Here is an 18,254-nt window from a genome sequence, read left to right as displayed (position 1 = left end):
GGGAAAGGAGAAAAACACTTGCCTTTGATTTTTTGTGGTTGTAGTGATGCAAGATATTCTTGTTAAATGGAACAAAAAAGCATTTTACATACAAGTGTGCTACCAATATAACAGCCCTCAGCATCACAGGGAACTTCCAGTCTCTGCTATTACTGCAAATTAACATTTTCTAATATGTAACATTACAATTCCTCTGTTTGGTTTTGTTTTAATGACACTACTAATATGCCCTGAAAATACAATTTGATCATCCTTTCTGAAGATGCATAGCCAAATTAGGTGGTATTACTGGTTGCAGGCATCTCTATTTCTAGGAGCCTCTGCCATCTATAAATAATGCAAACCAGCAATTGGCAGGGGGTAACTAACTACCTCACAGGCTACCTGGCTTCAAATCTGTTCTCTAATTCAATATCCACCCTACACATCACTGATTTTTTAGCTCAGTGACTGAACTGGAAACAAATAATTTGCGCTGAGTTAAAATCATGCTGTCCAGCCTTCACTTTCCTTCCCTCCACCACTAAACCTTTCAGCCTAGACTTGTCAGTGGGTCCTGCTGGAAGTAGCAAATGGGAACATGGCCAGTTATTGCAAGACTATATCCAGTGGGAAAGGGTCTCTCCAGCACCACGGTACAGGGTTAAGTTTGTCTGGATGAGTTTGCAGGATGACACCTATTTGAACATACTATTCTCTTGCCCTTTCAATTATTAACCAGGCTTCTTGCCTCCTCCCTCCCTTTTTAAAGCATGCTCATTTGAGTAAGGATTTATGCCATGAGGCATCAGCTCTCCATTTCATGCTTCAGATTAACCAGCTGTAAATGAAATCTTGAGTAAATTGTCTCTTGTTACAATTAAACAAGGACTACAGTATGATACTTGCATCAACTGCAGCACACAACAGAAATGTCATATTTTCAGAATCCAATAGTACCTCCACAGTTCATGACCTTCCTTACGGTGGTAGTGGTTAAGATCTTCCTGCTCCGTAAGAAGTCAGCTAATTGCCCTCCGATGGGCACAATGATGGTCATGACCATGTGAGGAACTGCTGACAAAAGGCCAACCTGCAATTAGACAAATAACCACTTACTGTCATTTCCCTTTCAGGATTTAGGGGCAAGAGAACAGGAACCATAATGTTTCCTCACCTCTTTTCCCCTGCATTGGACACTTTATCTGATTGGAGTAGATGCTCAAAACTGGGTGATGGAAGAAACATCTCCTTATGGCCCAGGAGGAGAAACCAGGGCACAAGTGAGAATCTCATCTTAGAAATGCCATGCAATATCCCTACTACTTATGGATACTTTAAAGAGTTGCACTGAAGGCTGTTTATATTAAATTCTATCACAGACATCACAAAGCCCTGTCTGACGTGTCCTGATATTGGAGTGCTCTATATTGGTTTTCAACTGCTTTTATATATTTTTTTATTTACGTTCTTGAGGAGCTCCTTCCTGAATAACAAATTATCCCTGTAATCTGCCCCTGTGTAAAGGAAGGAAGCACCTGCGCATTGCATATGGACTGAAGATCATACAGCATAAAACCTGACATTATGATACAATTTTACAAATTATTAAATAAGCATATATGTAAAGATATGCATGCATTTTTATTCTTGTGGGATTACAACCTACAAACTGATGTTCATCCTCTTTTCATTTTCACAGAATCCCAGAATGGTTTAGGTTGGAAGGAGCCTCCTTCTGCTCAAACAGGATCGCCTAGTGAAGATTACCCAGAAATGTGTCCAGACAGCTTCTGAATATCTCCAAGGATGGAGATGCCACAACTACTCTGGACAACCTGTTTCAGTATAAAGTCTCCCTCATACTAAAAAGTGTTTCCAGATGTTCAGAAGAAACCTCTTGTGTTTCAGTTTGTGCCCATTTTCTCTTGATCCGTGACAGATAACCACTCAAAAGAGCCTATTTTTGTCTTTACACTGCCCCTTCAGATATTTTTGCATATGGATGAGAACCCTGCTGAACCTTCTCTTCCCCAGGCTAAACAGTTCCAGCTCTCTCAGCCTCTCATCATAAGAGAAATGTTCCCTTTCCTTAGTCACCTGCATGGCCCTTCACTGGACTCTCTCCACTATGTCCATGTCTCTCTTGTACTGTGGAGCCCAGAACTGGACACAGTACTTCAGGTTTGCCCTCACCAGTGCTGTGTAGAGGACAAAGTGACCTCCTTTTACCCACTGGCCATTGCATAATGCAGCCCAGGATGCCATTAGTCTTTACTGCAAGAACACACTGCTGGCTCTGGTCCAGCCTGGTGTCCAGCAGGACCCCCAGGTGCTTTTCTGCTAAGCTGCTTTCCAGCTGGGCAGATCCCAACACATACTGGTGCATGGGCTTGTTCCTCCCCAGGTACAGGAGCTTGTCTTTGAAGCAACAATTTAGTGATAAGTTTGAGTTTACTTTCCAGGCTATGCAACCTCGTTACATTGACAGTCAGTTTTACACTGGTTTTAAATTAGTGAGGTTCACAGAGATGCAACTCTAGCATTAATGAAAAGCAGCTCAGAACAAACAGATGTAACTTTTCTTAATATCCCTGTTCTTCATCTCCATGCTATACTTGGCCATTCAGAGTGTCATTGCTACCATGCCAAAACCACTGCTACCCTTGCAGAATCTGGGCGCACAGTGCTCCCAGAACAGAAAACAATGTTCTTTATCAGTCCCACACTTGCTTGAAATTAATTACCACACAAGAAGTATTAGGTTAAAGGAATGGGTTTTTTAAATGGAAAACTTTTGTGAAACTATTATTCTATATTCCTCATTTATGCTCCGAAGAGGGAGTGTAACAATTCTAGTTTCAATGAAATGGTGGTGGCAGGGAAATCTATGAAAAAATTGATCCTTCATTGCTAATGAAAACTCACAAAAATCAAGAAGAGGACAAAATTACCTGGCAAGAAATGCTAAACAGACAACACTCAACAAAATGTGCATTTCTATTTACTTACTTACTTAGTGGTTTTTCATTATATGGGGGGGTGGGACTAATCAACTATTTCCCAAAATAACTTCTCCATTCTTTCCTTTTTCTAATAATAGCATGCTCACAGACTTTTATTTATATCAGTTCAAAAGTATGACTTCCCAAATACTGGGAATCATCTCATGTAATGATTCCAGGTCTATCTGGTGTTCCTCAAACCACTAAACCATAGCACTAAGCGCTATGTCCAGTTATTTCTTTAACATCTCCAGGTATGATGACTCCACCTCCTCTCTGGGCAACCCATTCCAATGTTTAACCACCCATTCAGTGAGAAAATTCTTCCTGATGTTCAACCTGAACCTCCCCTGGTGCATCTCCTAAGGTGAGGTCTGAAGGTCACCACTTCATCTCAGATATTTACCTTGCTTATTGCAAATCCAAAGACTTCTTCGAAGTAAGCAGGCTGACTTATAAGGAGCAAATAGAAGGTCCAGCTTCTGCAGAAGTTTGCCACAATGATTGCATAAACTGGCATTGAAGTGAAAAATCTCTTCCAGGGAGTACTAAATTTCTAGGGGAAAAAAAGACCACGAAATTGGGTAGACAGAGGCAAAATAAAGAATTGGTATCTTTTATTATCAAGACTATTTGGTACGTTGCATGCAGTTACATCACAGATCCCTTAGAATGCAGGTGAAATACATCTCTTGAATGAGTGGCAAAGAACAGGTAGAGAAATTTTCTTAGAACAGTTAGGATTTTTAAGATGAATACTGCACTACTATTGCCCTGCTTACTGAAATTACATGAGGTCTTCTGGAATCCTGCAATTGGGATAACAGGATCAGCAAAAGAATCAAAACTAGAGAAACCTTGCACCATTCCCCACTTTTTTGGCATGATGCAGTCTGAGACATTCTATTGAAAGGAGTGTGAAAAAAAGGGTTGTCTAAACTAAGAGACATGCAGTAGTGCAGCAACAAGCACCTCCCTGCTTCAACCTAAGTAATTTAATTCAGGGAGAAAAAAAGGCCTGTGGTACAGAATTTAATTTCTGTAACTTGCTTTTGGCATTTTCAATTAGTATTTATGTTCCTATACTTCATACAGCAGGAAACACTCTTCAGAGACCTGTTGATTTGTAATAGTATTCCAGTCAGAAGCTGAAATTTCTTGTTATGGCAATATACATTGCCATTGCCATTTTCTTTCCTTTTTTTTTTTTTTTAAATGCTGTGTTCTATAGGCCACCATATGACTGCGGTTGTGCCTGCACCCATGAAGGTGGTACTACTTTCCTCTGCAGTAAAACCACCATACTGCAAGGAAAATCTATGACCTGGAACAAGTATGTGTGTCTCCAGTCAAGACCTGAATGACTTCAGCCAAATTCAGAAGCATGCAAAAAAAGAAAAGTCTGGTATTTTACACTCCTAGCAAGGCTATTACCCAAAACATGTAGAAGAAAGAACTTGAGTTGCACATTTGTTCCAGAATGTTCAAAAATGAAAGCTAAGAATGAATAGTTTATCAACATCTTTGTTTTTAACTACTGGCAAAAAAAAGTTACCTAAAGGAATGGAGGGAAGTTTGATGGGAAAATAGGTTTTAACTCAAAGTTTCTAGGATCTTCCAGGATCTTCTCAGAGAGAGGATGAGAAGTCTTAAAGGATCTGAGCTGTTGTGAGAGTGAGCAGGACAGCCCAGCCCTTAAGCTACTAGATTTGCAATCATCCTTAATAGGAGTTCAAAAGGCAGCTGGATAATTTAACATCTGCAGTCAGATTCTTATTTAGCTAAACCCATGAATATTTTTTAGAAGAAGCATGACAGTTACTCAAGAGCAGGAGACCAGAACGTGTGGTTCCCCCTCCCAACCCAGCCCTTTTCCCCCTAGACCAGGGAAGTTCCATAAGCCAAGAGCTTAAACAGCATTACATGTTTTCCTGTATTCATCCTGTCCAGCTGCAAGAGCCTGATCCTGTAATTTTCATGAAAGGAAAAGCCCCTAGTTCTGCTGCTCTTATACAGCTAACAGTATCCATCCAGTCATATGCTCATCTGGTGCAAAGTGCTCACAAATGACAACAAGAAAAGCCTTTTTTACTTACACTTGCATTAGCTAGGCTGGCTCCTTCTCCTATACTTGTCTCTATATATATCCTTTCTTCACTGGTTATTGTTGGATGCGCAGCAGGGCTCTCATAGGCATGAAGCAGCCAGAACATGTACCAAACAATCCCAAACATTCCTGCAGAGGCAGGAAAAGCAACTTGGTTTTAAAAGCCAATAAAGCTACACTTCAGTATCTGCAGGCCTTGAAGTTTGTTTCAAGTGCCAGTTGAACCAAACCTGCATAGAAATTATGCCCAGGGAAGTAACAAAACATGGCAACTAACTCTGCGTATATTGTATGCTTGCTTGCAAAGCATTTGACCATTTTGTCACTTTTATTACATCTTATGCATGGGACAAAGAAAAGGCAGGAGGAAAGCTCTCTGTAGAACCTGGGGAAGGAAAAAAGCAGACAGGTCGTAATGTGGCCACAGTCTGCATGGACTTCACCATAAGATGGCAATGGCAAATCCTGTGGTGTGTCCTGTATCTCCAGAGAAGACAGAGAAAACCTGTCTTAACTGGGCTGCTGATGTGCAAGGCTGGGTTGGAACCACCTCTGCCACACACAGTGAGAACAATGAGGCACCATGGATCACCACAAGGTCATACCCCTGTAATGGGACCACTTTGTTAAGGTGTCACTGCTTTATTAAAGATGGGCAGCATGGAGAAGATTTCTCAGGGCAGAAGCTTTGAGGTCCCTTTGTCTCCCCATCAGCAGCATTTGCTGCAGTGTTTGCTGTTAGTGTGCACTGCAGGGCAGGCCCCACATGAGTGTTTGTGCTGCAGAGGAACCTTTGCAACTCTATCCAATCTTGTCACTGGGTGACCATCAGCTGCAGCCTGGTTATTACAATTTTACAACATTTTGTAACAGATGATTATGAAATGAAAGCTCTCATAATCTGCAATATGTAGAGAATAAACTGGAGTACCCATTTGCAACCTCTTCATTCATTAAAACAATTTTGATCCATACTTGTTGGATGGGTTTAAGTAAACAACTGGCATAACCAGTCTAGTGGCAGAGGTCCTTCATGTTAAGCAACTCACCATAAATATAAAAGACAGATGACCATCCTATATACTGGACCAGCACACCTGCCAGGGGCATGGCAACCACCGCACCTGCGTAAGAGCCTGAAGAGAAACAGGTTGGTAAAACAGGTCAGCTATGATAAGTGTGTCCAGCTTTCAGAGCAGCTGATCCAGACAGGTGCTCCTGAGAGCAGAACTGGAGGAATGTGTTCGGCTGATTTTTATGAACATGGAGAATGGGATGGAAGCTCCAAAATTTTCACTGGGGTGACAGGAAACACTGACCCCTCATGTGTCACCAGTTTCATGTTGCAGAGTTGCGCCCTGCAGGTAAAAAGGATTTGCAAACCCAAGACTGATGACAAAGCACCACAGAGGCATAAGCTATATGAGTGTACTTGAGTGGGGAATCCCACCTAGTTCTGTGGTGTATGCGGTGAGTTTTGGAGAAGCTAATGGCCCATGTTTCAGAAGTCTTCATGGTGTTGAGGAATCCTGATGACTGCAGATACGTTGGGACGCTCTTGGCATGGCTCTAGACCCATGACCACATGAGCACTGGCAGCATGACTAACTCTGAGTCTGTGTAATCATGTTTAATTCATATCAACAGCATAAACAAACAGCTGGAATAAATAGGCAAATGTTACAGGGGGTAAAATAGGATAAAAACATGGTCTGTGCCAAGGTGTCTGATTGGGAAATACATAATACTGGTGAAATATATTTTTAAATGTCTTGTGGAAAGAGATGAGTATTTAAGTGCAATCTAGACTTTAGGTTTCATTGCAAGACAGTGCCAGTGGCTTTACAAGTCAAGAGTGTTGCTCTGAATTATTCAGGGAAATGAGATATATGTGATTTTGAGAATAGTACATGTTTTGTCAATAAACATTTGTTAATGCTCTACTCATTAGCAAATACTTCTCTGCAATGGTTCACAGTGATCCTTCTCCCTCATCCCCATGTAATTCATTTTTCCTATGGCAATAGAAAAGTCCCAGGCCAAAATGTAGATAGAAAAACCAGAAACCTGCTTAACCTGGGGTTTCCTACTTTTTCCTTTGCTCCTATGCACCTTTCAAGTGCAAGTATCCATGATCTGTAGCCACTAAAATGAGTGTCAAGCTGAAGGATGGATCTTTCCCTAGAGATCCTGTGTTAGTAATTTCAAGGAGAGAACACTGAGGGTGGAGAGGCTTTTCTTTTGACCTATTCTTCTGCAGGAAGTGGAAACTCCTTAATAATCACTAAAACCTGAAGCTATCTATAGTAAAAATAAAATTCCTATAATACATAAGCATGGGGTTTTTTTCCACTTGCTTCACTCCTCCTTTTATCCTTTGTCTTGTTTTTTAGTGCTGTATTTTCCCTAGCATTACAGCTCCACTGCTGATGGACAGAATTTTTTTCCTGTGACTTTCACATTTTCTATTGAACATTTTCTCCTACAGACATTCATCTTCAGCTGTCAGCATTGGACAGGGACCCTGAGAAGAGAGTAAAGTACATGTCTGATCATAACTCAAAACAGAATTAGGCAGAACAGCTACTGGGCAGAACTTACATCACCTCTACTGCAGTATATTGAGCAGCCAGCCTAAAGTACTGAAGTCCTTTCAAAATAATTTTTAAGTGCATGCTTGTTTAGGAGCATCCATTGAGTTTGTATAATAAATGGAATCCCTAAGGACAAAGCAAATAGAGAAACACAATATAATTTCTCTCATGTGAACTTGTAGACCCATTTTAGTTCATTATGAGAGCCATTCTGAGTGTTGGCTTGAAATGATAAAACGATGACATACTGAACAGAAAAGGGCTCACAAGTTCCTAAGCTTAGAGTAGAAGCTGATTGTAGCAAAGGGCAGAGGGTTTGCATATCTCTTTCAAATAATGAAATTAATAAAATAAATCTAATCGGAATGTGTACTTACATAAACCATAAACGCCCATCAACTTACCACAAAATGATGTGGTAGCCAACCTGCTTCTCTCCAGCGGCGGAGCCCACTTACTCCACATCCCATGGCAGGCTGGATATGTGACACCCTGGCAGACATTTCACACATCACATGATTTGCTTTCACTGCATTCCACTTAAAGTAGTTACTGATACCATCCATGCTGTCTAGCTGTTTGTCACCACAGAATGATGTAGGAAGGGTTAGGTAAGTCTGGAGGAGCTTCATTGTTTGAGTATGAAGATGTCAAACTAATCTGGATTACTTATTGCTTGAATAGCAGTATGTTCTGAGGTAAAAATACTGCTTAGTATATGCAGTGGATGGAAAAAGAAAAACAGCTCAAATTGCAGCACTGGAAACATATATTTTTCTTTACTTTTAAGTAAACTTAGAAATATAAATCAGTATAATTTTTAAATTATCATCTAAAAATGAGTAGAAAGTAAAATCATGTATTAATTTGATCAGAAACCCTTCTCAAAAGAGATCTTACAACTTTTAGAACCACTTCTCAAAGTCAAACTGCATTTGAAAGGACCAAAATGGTGTGTGCTCCTACCTCCACCAGACCTTGAAGAATCCTTACAAACATCACACAGCCATAATGCACTCTTGCTGCAGAAGGGATGATCATGTTCAGTGTAGATGTTAGAAAGATAGCTGCTCCAAATACCCTGTGGAGAAAGATAACATGAAAGGTAGTAAAATTACTATCTATTTTTCAGAAGTGATGCTGTTTCCACATTCCACTACAAAATATTTATAAACTTATTTTAAAATGTTTTGTTACAATGCTTTTTTTTTTTTAATAAGTACTTCAATTGTTTGCATTTCAGTCTCTGAAAACTTATTCACAGGAAATATATGTGAGTTCATTTTTGTGTCTGGTCTTATTATTTACAGTAGGATAAATTGTTTTGTTACAGCATGAAAAATCTACAGTCAGAGATCAACACTGTTTTATCTAAATTCTCTACACCTATTGTCAAAAGCAACAGCCCATGCTTAAGCAACTCATTATCTGAGTGACAAGAAAGCACTGAACAGATGAGCACAAAAGCAAAGAAGCTGAGTAGGCTGGCAGAGAGAAGTGACAAAGGAACTGATTTATATAGAAAACAGTCTGAAAATATGAACTAGAATACAAAGCCCACAGTCATATCTTGACATTTAGGAGACTGCTTTCAAAGCCAAGTAAACATTTAACTGAGAAACAAGTATTACTTATCTCTCTATTGTGATCCTGAAGAAAAGACTTTTGCCTTTTGCTTTCTTACCACTAATAGAAATATCAGGTCTGTTATCATAACACTATTGACTCAGGGAACTACAGCAAATCAAGTGAATTAATGAGCATGTGAAAGAAGAAACTGCAACAAAGAGAACATGTTTAATTATCCAAACAGTTATCTCTGAAGACTGAGTTTCCAATCTCTGCTACTTCTTGTAATCTTCTACTACTTTTAATATGCCTAGGTTGTAAATGCATCACTTATACTGAGTTAGAATCAGTGACTCTTCTGCTGCTATTTAAAAGGTTGAGTATTTTTTCCACAAAGAGGTAGCATCTTTTCACTAGTTCACTGCCAATTATCCCAAAGAAGTTGGTCTCCACCTTGACTAGAAATATTCCAGCTTTTTCCACTTCATTCACTTATTCTTCTTTCCTCCCTCCCACAATCCTTGGGCAACTGCCACTTTGGAATCAAAACAGACTTCTTCAGCTACAGACTCCTCTGCCCAGAAGGGCCCTCTAATTGAAAACTGATATCGAGACGTGCCTCATGTTTCATGTATCCACCAAACAATGCTGAAATCACATTCAGATGCATGTTTGAGAATAATGGTGTTTGGTGTCACCAAATGGTTCATAAACTTTTTGGTGGAATGCAGATCTAGGTCAATTTGGATGAATGTATAGAGCAAATAACACAGTGTTAGAGGGTTTTGGTGCAAAACCATAAAGAACTCAGTATTTTCAGCAGTTCTAGCTCCATTTGAATCCCACATTATTAAAGATAATTATGTGCATTAGAGAAGTGCCTGGGGTGGGCTGTCCATACATATATATGTTCAAGGTTGTGATTAAGCACAGTTTAAACAAGTGGCAAAAGAGTCTTTGCCTAAATCTGTAAGGTCAGTAATAGGATAGAATCTCATTTACGGAGTGCAGCTGGGAGAAAAAGTTTTTCTCTTTCTAGGGGTGGTGGGTTGGTTGGCCACAAAACCCCTGGTTTCCTGCCCTATGTCTTAGCAAATAACCCCTCTGAAACTGAAATTTGGCACCACTGGTGAACCTACCTAAGCAGAAATCGGTTGGGTAAACATGGAATAAAGGAAAAACACGAACTGAGTGAATCCTATTTCTGCAAATACAAATAATCTTTGAGCTCAGCTTTTGAGCTATTTTTGTTCCTTAGCAAATTTTACTCCTAAACCCAGTTATGATAGTCAAATCCATAGTGTGATGTTGTAGTGTAGTGTTAGATTGGGTTGAAAACTCTCATGGGGATAGATACAGAGCTTTCTGTGCATGTGTACAGCATGTACTTAAGGAAGCAGTCTGCTGACAGAATACATCAAGTTACAGTATAAACATGGTTGATTTTACTGTTTGCAAGTAAATTAAGGAAACAAAAGCCAAAGTAATAATATGCTGAATTATTAAGCCAGCAGTGTGCACATCTGTGTTTTGGAGCCCTTCTGCTGCAAGAGCTGGTGGCAAGGCTAGAAAGGCTGGAGAAGTGATTAAGCTTAGCTAATTTGTTTGGTTTATTCAGCAGATGGAAAAATATTCTGCCTAGGCACTATGACATGATAGAGAAATGAATAATTGAGGATGTTAACTTTGTTGAAGAAGAGGTGCAAACTGAACTCTGAGTAGCTTTGGTTATGGACAGAGGGGAGTTGGGACTGCACAGTCTGGGCAATTCTATGGGATGACTCTGTTCTGGAGTAATTTCCACAAGGGGATATGGGTGGGAAGAACATCCAGGCAGTCTTGTAACTTCTGTAGTTCTTTGAAGAATGCAGAAAGCAAAGTAATTTGTTTTGGGGCAAAGTATACTATATAAATGGTCTTAGAGACCTTTTCCAATTCTGACAGTATCTGTAGATAAGTCACACCTTGTTCGCAAATCTGACGATCCCAAATGCCCTTAATGTGCACATCTCATGAGCTCATTCACAACTGGCTGTCTTCAAACAACCTCCATCTCTCTTGTGATTGTGTTCAAAATTCTGAAAACCTTTTGAAGTAAAGCCCAAAACCAAAATGAATATTGACAAAACTAGCTACTTTTCTTATTCACATTTTCAAAAGTAGTTGAATTAAAAAAAAAAAAAAGGCTGACAAACACATTGATCTTAAAAGAAATTGGTTTCTGATTTCTCAGATTCTGTAAGTTCACCAAGCAGAACTCAGGAGGCTCTATTAGAAGTTCTCTGCAATCTTAATGAGTCAGTACCATATCCAGCCATTTCAAGGACATTTGCATGCACAAGAACAGATTTGTGCCTCCAGAACATAAATAGTTCTGTAATTCCTTCATGCCCAGCTTCAGTCCACAGGGAATTTTTAAAGGAGAAAGGTCAAACCATGATGAAAACTATTGTTTGGTGTTAAACTGAGCTGAAAAGCACTAACACAACTTCATAAAGACAAAAACCTCAACCATTGTTGGAAGCATTATGTGTGATTTTCCTCACCCTTTCCAGAAGGCATTAGTGTTTAGAAAAGAAATGTGTAAACATTTGAGATGAATGAGTTAAATGGAAAGAATCAGAAATAGACCCATACTAGAAATCTTGTCCAATTTTTGATTACAGACATAAATACTACATGGTCAGTTTCAGATGTGCATTTCTGAAACATATTAATGCACTATTTTAGTAATCATCATTTACACAGCATAAAACAGTTGTCAGGCTCTAAAGCTTAACTCTTTTGCTTATTGTTCTCTTACCTGTTAGCAGCCAATTTGTTTGCAATGAACCCTCCTGGAATTTGTGTCACAATGTAACCCCAGAAGAAAGAGCCATGAATGAGTCCCACTGTCTCTGGATCCCAGTTGAATTGGGCTGTCTGTAAAGGAAATGGGACAAATCCTATAAGATGAAGCATACTCATTGAAAGGTAGTTATTGCTCAGAAGTCACACAGAAGTCACCCCATGCTTCAATTCAAGCCTCTTTTCACTGCCTGCTCAGGGTTGTTGAGCTTGAAAGGTCCCAGTTAAGGCAAAAGGATGTTCAATTCCCATGTGAGATTACTGCTTTTGCTCTTAGTTGTCAGTCAAGGACAGTGGGAAAGGTTTCAGCCATAAAGTAACTGATGCTGGGCCCTCAACTTTGCCACTTGCCACTTCTTCTCCCTAGGTTCATTGATCTTGAAACCTTTGTTTTCAAAACTGCTCAGAGTCCTAAGAAGGACCTGATGCCTTTCAGTGGCATCCTATTTCCCCAAGATTAGCAACGTTGCTTAAGTCCTTTAGGCTGATTTGCATCCTGGTCAGATTTATTCAAGGTTCTCCCTGTCAGGGCCAAACACTGACCATCTATTGTCATCATTAAATAGCATGGGAGTAGAAAAGAGCTGGGGGCGAGGAGAACATCTGAAGACAAGGCAATCTGAAAATAAAACTAGGTAACACTAGTCAGTGTCTAGTTTATCTTTTATTAGAAGTGATGCCAGTTATAGGGCGGGACTGTACACAGAAGACCAGCCATGGGTTGGTCATAGGTGGTTCCTAGTCAAAAATGCCTGCAGCCAAGAGAAATGCTTTTACCATATACCTCATCCTTGAATACCAAGCATTTCATTCTTCTTGAGGTTCTTTCTGAACAAAGACTTTCCTATTTTCTGATGACATTTTGACAGACCTTGTTCAGAAGAGGGATAGCCAAAGCCCAGGGCAAATCATAGAGAAAAAAAAGCAAAGACAGGGAGACATAAGGTGCCCTTTCTGCCCTTCATTCTGGGCCTGAATCAGTACGAACACCCTATTGTGAGGTCAGTGTCATGTTTTTCTCCAGGAACCCTCAGCTCTGAAGAACTCTTTTGGAGCAATAAGAAACCATGATGTTCTGCTTTATGATTGTTTTCATGCTAATCACAGGTCAGGAAAAGGTGGCTAAGCATTCTGTGAAGAAGCAGCACAGATGTCTTTTAAATTCAGAATTAAAACTGTCTACAAAAATACCACAGAGAATTGACAACTATAGTGATAAGCCTTAACATCTCCTTTTTTCAATATTACTTTCTGCATGTAAAAAGAACAGTTTTTCCCACTACATTGATTTTTTTTTCTTACAAATAAGCAAACTAAAAAACAGCTCATTGTTTGACCTGCAGGGAGATGGCATTAATTAGCCAGACATGTTTACAGAAGACTAAAGGGTTTCCCTCCGCATCAATATGCATTTTTGATGTGTCCCACTTTCCTGTGCTAAAACATTCCTGCTTAAACACCTAATTTTCTGCTAGTGATTTCCAGCTGAGTTTCTAGGTAGTGTTAATTTCTGAAGGTAGAAAGACCATAAACTATGGAAAATGTTCCACATTCAGGAGGTGCTCATGCCCAAACACTATAAGTTTATATTGGTGGAAGGAATTATTCCCATTTCCTGAAACTACCTCTTCTGACCCTCCCAGTCTATTCAGGCACATACTTTTTCTTGCTTAAGTGCAGAATCTGGAAGTCCCAGCAGGACCACAGGGAATAGGGATTAGACTGAATAAATACAAATTCAGCAGGAAGTCTGACCATGGCTCCTATGATGATGAGTCATGGAGACAGGCATACTTTTAACTTTGGAAATTTATGATAGGCATTTTCTGCACTCTTCTTTACCAAAAGTTAAAATATCTAGGAGAAAAGCTGATGAATAATTGCATAGCATTTCATTCAAGAGTCAAGATTCCTGTGAATTTGTTAGGACATAAACATTAAAAAGATTTCCAAAAAAAAGTCAACAAGTAGAGCAAGTGTAGAGATTCAAGTTCATAAAGTCCATAAAGAGACACTTGACACCACAGCCAAATACCAGGAGAGGATGAGCAAAATTAAGGTATGGATTGAACTTGCTTGGGTGCATTGATAAAGCTGTGTAGGATCTGCTGCAAATCTGAGAGTATTTTGGCACCTAGCTCTTAATACATCCAGACAACAACCCACATTGTCAGAAACCTGGTGCCTTATTGCCAGTGACTGCTTTAAGATCCTGAAAACTGTCCACTGATATGAATAGAGTAGCTGCAGCCCTACATAAAATAATTAATAATTCCTTCTTTAGTAACATCAGAGCACATTTTCCTGATAGATAGCAAATAGCAAAAGCTTCTGCCACCTCAGCAAAATCTGTCTACAACTGACAGATCAGGGACCTGGTATACATGCAAACTAATTCAGTTCTCCTTTCTGGTACTTACATCCTCTCTATGACACGGCAAATCCTCAGATCTTACAGATTTGTAATGTAACTTTGTCACATAAATAGGAATCAAGCGGCTGCACATCTATGTGCATCAAAACTGATGTGTCTCCCTCCTTCAGTTTTCTAATCTGTGTATACACAGGATTTTGCTATGTGGCACTTGGGTGATTTTGCAATGGGATCTGCTCAGAAGCGCTGAAGGAAGATGCTTTCTCACCTGCAGCTCTGGCTTTCCATCGACATAGACAGTGTTATTGTTCACCATTTCCACGATGGCAACGCCCAGGTTGCACCGGATGCCGAAGGAGATGCAGAAGCCCAGGCCGCTCATGATGGCGATGATGTAGCGCTTGGGCAGCCCGCAGCAGTAGCACTCACACAGCGCCGGCCGGCGGCTGCTCGCTGCCACGGGCTGCCCCTCTGCCGTCAGCTCCAGGGCGTTCTCCTCCACGTTGGTGCCATCGATCTTCCTAAACACACGAAGAAAGAAAAAGAAGTGAACATTTTCTGTGATCTCAGTAAAGTTTGCTGAAACATGGATGGACAGTTCCATGCTCCAGTCACCTGCTGGCTCCTGTTGTGAGGCACTTGTGGTGGTGTGGTGAGTTAATGCTGGGCAGACTGTGAAAGTTAGCAGAGACTACCACTTTTTCCTGAACAATCTCTGAAGTTTGCACATCTGAGCCATCTAGCCAGACAGCCAACTGCAAAAATGTTCACATTCATGAGCATAACTGTGACACCTAACTGGAGGTCTGTTGTGATAAATTCCACTGATTCTTAGGAAAGTACACATATGATTAAATTAACTATAATTTCTAACTAGATCTACTAAGCAGAGCTGCCAGTAGGTTTCGATAAAAGGGCAAATACAACACAAAGCATGGCTTCGCTCAGCCCCAAATTCCCTGGAATTTGTTTTCTCTTGTGAGGCAAAAATCAGGGATGTACTGCAGAGGAGAAAAGTTTCTGGCATCAGGTCCCTATTAAAGATGTAAAAGAGACAGGCACAGATTTTCTCTGCCTGGAGGCTTTTGAAATCAGGTGTTCCCTCTTCTCTGAAACATCCTGCCTCTACAAGGACTTAATTTGCTCCAAAGCGAACTCCTGCAACTCCTATTGTGGAATGTGTTGCCCTTTGTGTAAAATATTTACTATGAAAAGAGATTTGTGCACAGACAGGGACTTTTCTGTGCACTTGATTCACCATGCCCCAGCGATGGAGGCTGAAAATGCTTTGCCTGGGATCAAATTTGGTGTGGCAGCTGCAATGGAGCTGGGAAGAACAGGGTGGGAAGGTGCCAGGGATGGGGGCTCTCCCATTTAATCAGAATAGGAGCAAATATCAACCTATGAGAGGTTGCTCATCAGCTACCAACAGGAGTGCAGCTCCTCAGGCTTTGCATATCCAGCCTTTCCTTTCCCTACTAGCAATCTAGCTGAGAGGTTCATATTAAACAAAATGGCACTTCCATGCAATCTGGAATTGCTTAATAGTGCAATTTAAAATTAATTTAGTCTCAATCTGATTAGGGCTATTAAGGTCATGCTGCAGGACTAAGCAAAGTCTCTGGTAGAAAAGGTGAGGTGAGAAAGAACTGGACACACCCACCAGACCAGAGCTAGATAATTCCTTTCCTAACATTACCTTTCCATGCATTTTTTTAAATGCAGAGTATGGTTTTTCTGACATGCCGAAACACTTAAAAGGACGTGGCTAGCTGTGAATACATGACTAGCTCACTGAACACTACCCATGAGGTTAAGGTTCAGTGTTCACTAAGGGAGGCTTTGCTCAGCAGCCTTTCAGTTTTGGCATCACACTGAAGCAGCGAGCTCAGGATCCAGCTCCTTTTGTGTCTGCCATGGAGTTACATGGAGTACTGTGAAAATATGAGCAGTTCATTAATGTAAAGGAAGCCCAGCTTGCCATGTCAGATGATGAAATTATTTCATTCACTTTTCTGATAAGGAATAACTTATTTCCTTCTTTCACACATTTGGTTGAGTGTATTTGAAATCTAATGCACTTCAGTTTTCCACATGAAAATTGACTGTAAAGAAATGTTGACAGAGCATACATGGATGGGCTATATCTCACTGATCTACACAGTGGCTGGCTGGGTTTTTCGGACGGTTTAATCCCAGCTTTCTCCCGTTGCTGTAAGCCTATTGTACTACCCATAATTTAATAGATAGTACTCTACACCGTAGAGTTTGATATAGGTGGTAAGTATGGCTTCTTGTGCCCTTAAATATATCTTTCCAATATAAAATTCTACTTAAAGATCTCATAGTTTTTAGGCTCTGGAGCTAACTGGTGCAGTATTTACTATATTATTCCTTTTTACATCACAACATAAACACATTATTTCAGCCATAGTCTTAGCAAAAATAAAATTAGCATGGTACAGTCCATCAGCTCACATTTTCAAGAAACACTAGAATCACAAAGTTTTGGGCCAGAAGGGAATTCCAGGGATTATTTTATTTAATTCCTTTCTTGAACCAGTGCCCACTGCAAAGTCAGACCCTTAGCTCATTGTCAGACTGGAGCAAAGACTTTCCATTAAAGCAAAATAACACAGAAAACACCATCTTACTGCGGTGTTATTGGGATGATTGAGATCTTACAATTCACCTGCAGGGAAACAGCATTTGTTAGTGAAATGGGACTACAGAGACTAATTCAGTCAGGGACTTTAAAAAGAAGACACCATATATTCCATGCTCTATGTCTTAATAGAAGCAAGTGTTAACAGAATGAGATATCGAAAACAAAGACCTCAGGAAGTGAAAAAGAATTGAATAATTATTTTTTAGAACTGTTGTCATCTCCAAAGCATTATTAACAAGCCAAAAGAAATAATTTAATGGTTTTATGCTAACTAAATCTAAGATATTGATGGAATTAAATAAATTAACAATTTTTCAAATTTTCATCTCTTTACCAGGATCTATTTATAAGAGAGACGTTAGACTTTAGTGATTTCATTATTTTGGGCAGCTGACAAAGATTAGACACTCCATGAAAAGCCAAAACATCTGGACATTTTAAGCTGGCTGTCAATTCAGATAGGCATGAAAATATCCTTCTGCTCCAAATTCACTGCTAAAAGTGGTAAGTTAGGACTAGAACTATGGACCAATATTGTCTCTGCTGAGTAATTATTCTGCTATTGTGCTTGACTAATTAAAAGAAGCAAGTTGAAGACTGATCCATGATCCCACATCCACAGTGAATATTTCATATCCCCAAAGATTAATGTTAATGCCTCTATACCAGGTTTGTCTTGGAGAAAAATATTTTTCAATAGCAGTCCAAAACCACAGGTATTAGAGCAGTGCAGACATTCACAAAGCCAGTGTCTGCACTGGCTTTTTGGTTTTATTTTATTGAACAAGTATATAACGAAGACATGGCAACTCCATGAAATGATGAGAAATTTATCTTCCAATTGATCCACATATTTCGGTAGTGTAACTGAAATTTTTTTCTGGTTGTACACGAATGATTTAGAAGTAAACTGCTCCAGGGCCACTGCTCTCCTCTAATTATCTGCCTCATGCAGGAGATGCAGAGGTCATTTTCCTGCACAGGAGATGAACAGTCCTTAGATCTGTTTTTGCTTTTTTCAAGCAAACATACAACACTTGGCAAGTAAAAAGAGCTATTTTATTTGAAGATACCTGCATCCAGATTCTGTGCCAAATGTCATAATAATTGT

The 18,254-nt window shown here is 39.9% G+C and overlaps 1 protein-coding gene across 2 annotated transcripts in view; it reads right to left on the bottom strand.

The window, feature by feature from the left end:
- The window catches only part of SLC17A8 (solute carrier family 17 member 8), a 28,492-nt gene that overhangs the window by 4,093 nt on the left and 6,145 nt on the right, over window positions 1-18,254 (bottom strand). For both annotated transcript variants that reach the window (XR_014848633.1, XM_085047164.1), the window contains 8 exons: window positions 14,744-14,996; window positions 12,058-12,176; window positions 8,652-8,766; window positions 8,090-8,177; window positions 6,141-6,227; window positions 5,081-5,220; window positions 3,391-3,540; window positions 940-1,072 (listed from right to left, as the gene is read on the bottom strand). Coding sequence is in view for 1 of the 2 variants with exons in the window: in XM_085047164.1 (XP_084903290.1) it covers window positions 940-1,072; window positions 3,391-3,540; window positions 5,081-5,220; window positions 6,141-6,227; window positions 8,090-8,177; window positions 8,652-8,766; window positions 12,058-12,176; window positions 14,744-14,996 (1,085 nt within the window). In the remaining variant the exon portion in view is untranslated. The remainder of the gene's footprint in view (window positions 1-939; window positions 1,073-3,390; window positions 3,541-5,080; window positions 5,221-6,140; window positions 6,228-8,089; window positions 8,178-8,651; window positions 8,767-12,057; window positions 12,177-14,743; window positions 14,997-18,254) is intronic.

Source organism: Lichenostomus cassidix, chromosome 1Aa, assembly GCF_008360975.1.
Source record: "Lichenostomus cassidix isolate B80296 chromosome 1Aa, HeHo_3.0, whole genome shotgun sequence".
Classification (NCBI taxonomy): Eukaryota; Metazoa; Chordata; class Aves; order Passeriformes; family Meliphagidae; genus Lichenostomus; species Lichenostomus cassidix.
The sequence above is the reverse complement of the archived record's forward strand: the minus strand, read 5'-3'. Positions and strand labels throughout refer to the sequence as shown.